Consider the following 10,270-nt stretch of genomic DNA (forward strand, 5'->3'; position numbering starts at 1 on the left):
TATACTGCTGTTCTGCGTATATAGGGCCTGGGGGCCCCACGCCTGTCCTTTTTTTAATTTAAGTACGGGGTTTCCCTTAATATCCGTACAAGACCCAAAGGGCCTGGAGATGGGCAGGGGGGCTACCCATGCCATTTTTCTCAATGATTTTCATCCATATTGCCGGGACCAGACATTACATTAAAACCACAAGCAGTTTTAAATTACTTTTTTTCCTTAGAAATGTCATTTTGCGCAGGGACTTTAAGCGTCATTAAAATCAGTGCTCCAGAAAAAACAGCCATTTTGAAAACTTTTTTTGCATTAATACATGTCCCCTGGGGCAGGAGCCGAGTCCCCAAACCCTTTTTTGGACAATAACTTGCATATTAGCCTTTAAAATTAGCACTTTTGATTTCGAACATTCGAGTCCCATAGACTTTAATGTTGTTCTAAAGTTTGCGCTAATTTTCAGTCTGTTCGCAAGTTCTGGTGCAAACCGAACCGGGGGGGTGTTCGGCTCATCCCTAATCTACAGTGACTTCACTTCCAAGTGCACTTTCAGTGCAAGTTCAGGTATACTTTGCACTTGTAGTTTGCACTTGTAGTGCAAAGTGGATTTGCCTTTCGTAGATAACCCCCCAATGTGTCATTGAGGAGTATATTCATTTGGTTGATGCTTCATTTTCTGCAGAGATTTAATTTCTTGAGGATTTGTATGTTAATTTAATCTCGGAGGAACACAGAGTCAATACACTCTCCTGTGTGCTCCGGAGATAGCAGGGGACATTTCTGCATTATAAATATACGGTATCTGTACAGTATGTGTGCCGCATAAAACTGTACTGTGACCAAAATGTCACATTGCTTTTTTTTATTGCATGAATTTAAATTTATTCAGCAAATTTTCTTCACAACTGAACTGACCCTTCCAGTGCTGACTCTCCTCAATCCTCTTCTATAAGAATTTTCCTTTGGATCATTGAAACAAATCTGGGCTATTATTTCCTTCTTTATTTTTGTTTTACAGGTATGGTTACTGTCAGTTATTATTTCATTTGTAAAACCCAGCTCATCCTAGTCAATGTCATCTATTATTTTATTTTTTTTGTTTCCTTTTTTTTAAACTGGTAATAGATAGTATTATTATTATTATTATTATTATTATTATTATTATGTATTTATATAGCACCAACAGTTTGTGTAGCGCTTTAAAATCTAAAGGGAGACACTTACAATTGAATAAAATGTAAGAGTTTCCTCCCCATAAGAGCTCACAAAAGGTAACAAGGACAGAAAAAGGATAGCAGGACTTTAACCCCTTCAAAACCCGGCACTTTCACCCCCTTCCTGCCCAGACCAATTTTCAGCTTTTAGAGCTGTCACACTTTGAATGACAATTGTGTGGTTATGCTACACTGTACATATATTACATTTTTATATATTTTTTTTCCACAGATAGAGCTTTCTTTTGGTGGTATTTGATCACCATTGTTTTTATTTTATTTTTTTTCTGTTTTCTGCTGAAATTTTTTTTAACATAAATGTTTGAAAAAAAAAGTTATTTCTTTGTTTATGTTTTAAAATGTTGTAAATAAGTATGTTTTCTCCTTCACTGATGGGCACTAATGAGGTGGCACTGATAAGGTGGCACTGATGAGGAGGCACTAATATGTAACACTGATAGGTGGCACCCATGAGCACTGATGAGGAGGCACTGACAGGCATTACTGATGGGCATGGAGTGGCATCTATGATGGACACTGACAGGCATTACTGCCTGATGGGCACTAATTGTCATTTGTTATGGGCACTGATTGGCATATGATGGGCACTGATTGACATCTGTGGTGGGCACCTCTCATGGGGGCTGTGCTGATAATCCATGCATAAATTATCAGCACAGACCTCCCTGTCAGAAGAGCCACTGATCGGCTCTCCTCTGCTCATGCCTTGTCAGCACGAACTGAGGAAAGCTGATTACCAACACATCCTTGTTACCGCTGTGATCAGCAATGATTGGCCACAGCTGGTCACGTGGTAAAGAGCCCACATCATAGGCTATTTACCAAGATCGGAGATGCTCTGTGCGCACAAGTGGCTTATCCTGCTGGACATCATATGATGCCCAGTCAGGATAACTGAGTCTTTTGGTCATTCATGCATCCTGCACAATAGCCATCAGCTCTCACATCACCAGGACACTGCTGGACACTGTTTCAGGCATTCGAACATTAAAGGGAATCTGTAATGAAAGATTAATATAGGCCGTTGTTGCCTAGTTCCCTTTTCGACCATTAAGATAATGCTGTAAATTTAAAGGCATTGCACACTTTCAAATGCTCTAACTGTTTTTAACTAGATTTTAGTGTAATTATATTTCCTGTGTGGTTTGTTTGCCTTACTTTGGAATGATGGGCTCAAGTGTCATGGCTGCAGTGTGTAGTGTCATGGCGAATCGATTCCCCTATGTCTATATATTGCTGCAGCCAACTTACCCCTATTTGCTAAAGGGACAGGCAACTTCTTTTTCCAGGTCACACAGAGTCCAGTGCATGGCTCACCATTTCCTTCTTGTTGCATCACAAATGTGAGAGTGTGTTGCAACTGTTGCATGGTGACCTCTCTGTTAATTGCTCAGCCTGTTTGTGTCTGTGTCAGATCAAATTACTGTGTAGCTCTCACCTACAGAACACTAGACTGAGAGACCCAGCGATTGTGGGATATGTCGTTTCTTTACAGTTAGTGTCAGTTCTCACACTACAGACAGATGCCATGCATTAAATTGATCATTGCCATGCCACATGCCTCATGTTTGAACACAAACCAAAACTTCTGACACCTGAATTTGATCATTTACTCTACTATAGGCTGTGTTTAAAGGGCAACAAATGACAACATGAAAGTACATGATCAATGCATCTTAATGCAGACGAAAAACACAAGGTAGGAAGGTTCATAATGCATTTAAATTCTGGGGTGCTAATCTGTAAAGCTCATTTGAAGCATGCTTATTCCAGATCTATGCTGTATCTTTAGCAAACTTTGACGTAAACCAAAAACCAAACTAGAAAACATTTATATTTCTGTATGCACTGTGTATAATTGTAATTTTATCCTAAAATCCTTGTTTTCACTTTGTTATTTTTATTTTTTTTCAATGCTAGTGCTATTGATCTACTCCAGCCTCATATACGCTTCCTGTCTACATGCAGTCAACTCTTAACAATACTTTGTAACTTTTTTTAGTTCTCTATCATACAGCTTGGACTTTGGCAAAAATTATAATAATAATAATTTCTTACAGGTAAAATCTGATTCTGATATTGTGAGGAATATATGTATTTTTTTTAATGGACAACTGATATTACATTCTATTCAGAGCATCCTACAGTAAGTTCAATGTTACATCCAATATCTGAGAATTCGTGAAGAATTTGAACGCTTTAAATTGCTTGATGGAAAAAAAAAGAAAATAACTCATCGTTTCTGTGCACAACTTTGGTTAATATCCCAACTTTTGCTTCTAGAATTTCTCTACTCAGTATGTTAAATTAGAATAAATGAAGTCTACGTTTGAGTTGCAGAAAAAAATGAAATTTTAAGTTTTCTAATTTTCTTTTCTACACATGAAAAAGCATGCTTTTATAGTTTTGTAAATCCATATCCATGTTTGTGACCTTTGCAGAGTTTTAGACAATTGACAACTGAAAAAAAAATTTTGATCATTCCATCCGCAGTAACTTTGGGATTTGATATTTTTTCTTTAGAAAAAAAAAAGGTAAAACTTACATTATCCTTATAAAACTTTCTTTAAATGGTAACGTCACTTTTATGGAAAAAAATACAGCAAATAAAAAAATATAATATAGATTTTTAATTGGTACACAACCCATGTTGGATTTAGTGTTATTAAAGCGGAGTTCTACCCAAAAATGTAACTTTCGCTTTAAGGGAAGTTAATCTTCAGTGCTGTAATTTTATTAAAATTTTAATGTCATACGGCAACCCAGAGGTGTTCGGTAAGCAGTTGGTCCATTGAGCGGATGAGCGCCCGCTACAAAAGTTATTTCCACCCTTTTTGATTTTCCCAGAAGTCTACAGTTGAGCTGAGCTATTCTTTAACTTTTTCCTTTTCAAAAGTAAGTAAAAATATTGTAATGGGGAATCAGACAATATATACTGAGCTATTTCTCGCAGGACTGTCCGACCTTCCAGCCCTTCAGCTCCCTCTCTTTCTTTTCTTCCTTCTCATCTATCTTCTGACATTAATAGGGAATTTTCTGATCATCACCCTCATTATCACTGACTCTCACCTGCATGTTCCTATGTATTTCTTCATCGGGAACCTGGCTGGATTGGACCTCTGTTGTTCGTCGGTCACTGCTCCACAAATGTTATTTGACCTTCACACCGGGAGAAGAATGCGTACAGTAACAGCTTGTATGACCCAAGTTTTCTTCTTTATGTCCTTTGCCGGTTGCGAGGTGTTTCTGTTGTCTACCATGTCCTATGATCGATACGTCGCCATTTGTCAGCCTTTACATTACACACAGATCATGCAGTGGAAAGTGTGTGCACAACTGGTCTCCATTGTATGGTGTATCGGTTTTACCAATTCTTTGGTTCACACAGTTTATGCCTTGAAATTAAAATTTTGCCAGTCACAAATTATAAAAAACTTCTTCTGCGACTTGCCCCAGTTATTTCAGATCTCTTGCAATGACATATACATCAATATCATGCTCATTTTTCTCTTTGATGGCTTTCTCGGAGTGGTGACTTTTATTCCGATCCTCCTGTCCTACATCTTTATCTTTAAGACGGTCTTGAAAATGAAAGTTAAAGACAACAAAACAAAAGTCTTCTCTACATGTACCTCTCACCTAACAGTGGTGTTTATATTTTATATCTCTGTTGTGCTTAATTATTTTACTCCAGGTTCTAGTTATCATTTTGCCAGTTACAAAGTGATGTCTGTTTTTTACACGGTGATCCTTCCTCTCCTCAATCCTTTGATTTACAGTCTGAGGAACCAGGATTTCAGAGTAGCATTGCAAAATATTTCAAGAAAAATGATCTCCATTCTAACATAGAATTTATATAAATGATATATTACCTTTCAGTTGCACATCTAATGCTAAATTATTATCAATGCATATGTAATAACATAAATAACCTGCGATTTTAGAAACTGTAAGGCCCCTTTCACACGACGGGTCTAATTAATTGGGTTCAATTGTCATTTTTTCAGGTGGACTTGATCAGACCCTTCATTCACCCCTATGGACCAGCGATCGTAAACAGACTTGTGTCCATTTACACCCGCCTACCTCCAATCTGGAGGTCTAGGTGGATCTGATCGGAGGGCAGTTGGGTGTATATAAACAGTGGAGTCCATTTACACCCAACCACCCATAGAGGAGAACAGAATGTACATGGACCTTTCATCCACCTATTATGCTCTGATCAACAGTCTGCCCTGTGTGAAAGGGGTCTAAGTACATACACACAAACTCTGCACATGTATAACGATATATCACTTCACGCAATAAAGCTTATAACAAAGAGAGCACTTTGCAATCATTATTTTGTATCTACTCCAACACAGTTGAGAACTAGTTATTTTAAACCTGCAGCTGCGAAGATGGGTTTACTGGGATGACTACTATTGAAGCTGTTTGACCTTTTATCCAAATGACTGGTGGGAGGGAGTTTTGGGGCATTTAAACCTTGTAGTTCAATCTTTTTCATCCAGTTTCCATAATGTCTTAATGACTTAAAACAGGTGTCAGCTGAGGAGCATCTACAGTTATGGAACTGCTGTTAACACCTAAAAAAAGGTGCGTGTTTAACGTTGATTAACCCTGGAATGGTATCATCTAGGGAAATCTGCCTCATGCATGACTTTGTAATAACAAGTCCCATCGAAGTGTGTGAATAGGAATCTGAACCAGGCTCCAAAAGATCCAGTAATAGAAAGCAGAAAATAATGCAAACTGGGAAAAATGGTTTGGGAAGCCTGAGAATTATGCTTGACAAAATGATAGGGTAAAAAAATGGAAAACTTTTGGTACATGCTAGGAAAAAAAAGAAAAAAGCAGCATCAAATCCTAAAAAGTGTCAAATGTGTTAACCTTTCTGGGGGAAAAAAATATTTACATGGTATTTGGAAGGGTGACAGCTTAGGCAGACTGCAACTAGAGGAATACAACCAGAAGTGTGTAAACATAAAAAAAAGTAGTATGGGCCACTTAAAAATGTATAGACTCAAGGAAAAAAATGGCAAGTATTACTGGGGCTGGTATGGATTCAGGGGGGGAGGGTGGATATAGTGGAGTTTTTTCAGATTTTTTATTTGTCGCCATGTTACAGCCCACTGACTGCTGATGAGCCCTTGATTGTTAAAGTGGTTGTTAAGCCACTGTACTACAAACATCCCATACACTCTGTTAGCTATCATTATCTATCCTAGTGTCTGTGCTGCAAAAAAAATGCTGATTATACCTTATAACCGAGTGTCTCCCTATAGCGGGTGGGGCCGAGCACTGCTGCTGATGTCAGCCAGGAAGGAGGGAAGGAAAGAGAGCCGATGAGTCATGTGAGTGCTGGGAGACACTCAGTTATGAGGTATAATCTGAGTTTTTTTTGCAGCGTAGGCATTGGGATAGCTAATGATAGCTAATAGAGGGGATAGGATGTTTGTTGTACAGTTATGACAGCAGCATGAAGTGAAGGGAATGGAAGGGGAGCATAGTGGTACAGACTAGCTGACAGGCGAGGGGGGGAAGATGACAGAGGAGAGCAGAGATAGCTATGGCTGACAGAGGCACGTGAACTGACCATGGTGTCAAGGCTCAGCAGCCATGATAAACCATGTTCAGTTTGCGGGGGGGAGGGTATAGCCAGGCAAGATCAGTCTGTTTTTTTTAGGTGATAGAAGGTACCAAATGACACAGCACAAGCACTGTGTTTTCAAAAGATCGGGTAAGTACAAAACCATACAATAATTTTCTTTGGTCCATATTAGCATACCGTACTGGTTACAAAAGATAACATGTTATTAATCAGTAGCATAAATCCAATAAGTAACCCACTATGAGGTCAGATGGCTAAGCCATAATTTACATTAATCCAGACACGGTAGGAGTTACTTGACCATGTTCTTCAAAGAACAAGGCCTCTTAAGAAAAAAAAAAAAACAATAAGAACAAAACCCATGTCTGTATATATTTTAGCATAAGATAAACATCAGCCATTTTGGCTCAGTAGACCTCTTGTAGACACATTCATTTTTTTTGTTTCCACTTCACTGAACTATCTTCAATGTAAAGAACAAAAAGTCCTGAATAGGGATGAGCTGAACAGCCCCCGGTTCGGTTTGCACCAGAACTTTCGAACGGACCTAAAATTCGTGCGAACTTTAGAACCCCATTGAAGTCTATGGGACTCGAACGTTCAAAATAAAAATTGCTAATTTTAATGGCTAATATGCCAGATATTGTCCTAAAAAGGGTTTGGGGACCTGGCTCGAGCCCTAGGGGACATGGATCAATGCCAAAAAGGTTTTAAAAAAAGCAGGTTTTTCCGGAGGACTGATTTTAATGACGATTAAATTGAAAAAAAAGTGAAATATTCCTTTAAATATCGTGCGTGGGGGGTGTCTATAGTATGCCTGTGAAGTGGCACGTGTTTCCCCGTATTTAGAACAGTCCCTGCACAAAATGACATTTAACGGAAAAAAAGTCATTTAAAACTGCTTGCGGTTTTAAAGTAATATCTGGTTCCGGCAATATGGATGAAAATCTTTGAGAAAAATGCCATAGGTAGCCCCCCCTGCCCATTACCAGCCCTTTGGGTCTTGTACGGATATTAAGGGGAACCCCGTACCCATATTTAAAAAAGGAAAGGCGTGGGGCCCCCAGGCCCTATATACTCAGAACAGGAGTATACAGGCGGTGCAAACAAGACAGGAGCTGTGTAGGTTTTTTTGTGTTAAGTAGAATCTGTTTGTAATTTTGAACTGGTACATTTTTTTTTTGATTACAAACGTTTTTATTGGGAGTAAAAGAAAAATAAGTAGATCCACAGAAACAAGTACATGACTGCATCAAGGGATAGCATAAAAGAAATACACAACATACAAATATAGCTGGAACAGCAGCGGACCAGGCACAAAGGAGAACATACAAAAGTAATTTACGCACATAGCCTAGACCGTGTGTACCAGGTGATGCTTATCAAGTTCAAGTACGTAAATAATAGAAGGCTAGTAAAACAAAAGAAAACAAAACTAAACAGAAAAATGTAACAGTGCAATAACTATTACAGTTGACTTCACAATCAAACAGCGAATATACCATAGTTCTGACTCCAAGCTGGTGCTAGTCATAGACCTGGGTCAAAGAGGTGGGAGAACTGGTACATTTTTAAAGTGTAGCTCCAGTCAAAAAAACTATTTTTAAGCTTTTTGAAAAACAGGGAAGGGTTATCACCCCTGTACAATTTTTTGGCCATCTGTCTTTTTTCATCTCACTTCCTGTTGTCTCCTTCCGTTTGCAAGTAGGAGACGTTTGTAAGTTGGATGTTTAAAAGTAGGGGCCTGCCCTATATGCTCTACAGAAATTTGCGCCTAAGGTGTTGGTGTTGCCACAACACTGTAAGCCCTCAAAGTTACTCTTGGTAGGTGCTGGAGAGCCCTGCAGTGAACAATTATATCAAGAATTGTAATTACATGCCATTGTTGAACAGTGGTGGAAAAATAGGTCCTTTGGTGGTTGTGGTGGTGGTAGTGGTGCTGGTGCCACAACACTGTAAGTCCTCACAGTTACTCTCGGTGGGTGCAGGAACGGGCCCTGTTGTGAAATATTATATCAAGAATTGTAATTACATGCCCCTGTTAAACAGGGGCTGAAAAATTGGGCCTTAGGCACTGCTTACTGGTGCCACAACACTGCAACCTCTCCCAGATACTCTAGTTGGAGTGCAGGAATGAGTCCTGCTGCAAAGCATTGCATCAAAAATTGTAATTACACGCCCCTGTTAAACAGGGGCTGAAAAATTGGGCCTTAGGCACTGGTGCTGGTGCCACGACACTGCAACCTCTGCCATATACTCTATTTGTAGTGCAGAAATAAGCCCTGCTGCAACGCATTGCATCAAAAATTGTAATTACACGCTCCTGTTAAACAGGGGCTGAAAAATTGAGCTGATGGCATCACCCAGAACCAAAAATGTTCTTCCAAGATATCAGCGGAGGAGGAAGAGGATAGACAGTCAACATAACAGGACAGTCACTCAGCATCAGCATAGGCCAGTGATGGCGAACCTCGGCACCCCAGATGTTTTGGAACTGCATTTCCCATGATGCTCCACTACACTGCAGAGTGCAGGAGCATCATGGGAAATGTATTTCCAAAACATCTGGGGTGCCAAGGTTCGCCATCACTGGCATAGGCAGTCTTGAAGGAATGTGATATTTCCAAAAAAATGATTCGGTTACATCAGCTTCAGGTGCTTGGTAGCTGGTGGTGATCCAAGACTGATTCATCTTTATGAAGGTCAGTCGATCAACCGAGTCGGTGGACAGGCGCACCCTGTGATCAGTTACAAAGCTACCAGCAGCACTGAAGGTGCATTCCGAAAGAACGGTGGATGCAGGACAGGCCTGTATCTCAATTGCATACTGTGCAAGCTCTGGCCAGTGATCCATCCTCAAGACCCAGTAAGCCAGAGGATTTTTGGTGGGAAAGGTGTCCAAGTCTGATCTTGTCCCTAGGTATTCCTGCACCATGGAAATCAGACGCTGGAGATGGTTGCTGGAACCGATCATACCTTTGGGCTGCAGACTAAAAAATTGTCTAAACGCATCGGGCAGATGGCCACCTTCTTCACCGCTCATTCTGACTGATGCCTCAGCAACACGTTGTACAGGATCAGGAGTTTGTAAGCTCCCAGTCTCTGGGAACGCGTTGCACAGACCTTTCTGCAAGGCCTCCCGGAGATGTCTCATCCTCTGCTCCTTCTGTGATGGCAAGATAAGGTCCGCAACCTTACCCTTGTACCGTGGATCAAGGAGAGTGGCCAGCCAGAAATGGTCCCTCTCCTTGATCCGAAGAATACAAGGGTCCTTCCGCAGGCTTTGCAGGATCAGGGAGGCCATGCACCGTAGGTTAGCTGAGGCATGCGGTCCGGAGTCCTCTGGGTCACTAAGGACAACATGATCCGCAGCTACCTCCTCCCAGCCACGTACAAGTCCACGGGTTTCTTGGGACTGTAAATCATCCCTACA

At 40.3% G+C, this 10,270-nt stretch overlaps 1 protein-coding gene across 1 annotated transcript; it reads left to right on the forward strand.

Moving 5' to 3' along the window:
* The first annotated feature begins 818 nt into the window (after positions 1 to 818).
* LOC143923361 (olfactory receptor 5B12-like) lies at positions 819 to 5,524 on the forward strand. Its single transcript, XM_077446979.1, has 2 exons — positions 819 to 1,009; positions 3,287 to 5,524. The coding sequence occupies exon 2, from the start codon at positions 4,140 to 4,142 to the stop codon at positions 5,073 to 5,075; it is 936 nt and encodes a 311-aa protein (XP_077303105.1). The 5' UTR covers positions 819 to 1,009; positions 3,287 to 4,139; the 3' UTR covers positions 5,076 to 5,524.
* Positions 5,525 to 10,270: the final 4,746 nt, after the last annotated feature.

Source organism: Lithobates pipiens, unplaced genomic scaffold (assembly GCF_037356315.1).
Source record: "Lithobates pipiens isolate NorthernLeopardFrog02 unplaced genomic scaffold, aLitPip1_a1.2 Scaffold_22, whole genome shotgun sequence".
Taxonomy (NCBI): domain Eukaryota; kingdom Metazoa; phylum Chordata; class Amphibia; order Anura; family Ranidae; genus Lithobates; species Lithobates pipiens.

Excerpts from the sequence above, each read along its gene's own strand:
- LOC143923361 (XM_077446979.1), top strand. The coding sequence starts at position 4,140 with ATGGGGAATCAGACAATATATACTGAGCTATTTCTCGCAGGACTGTCC.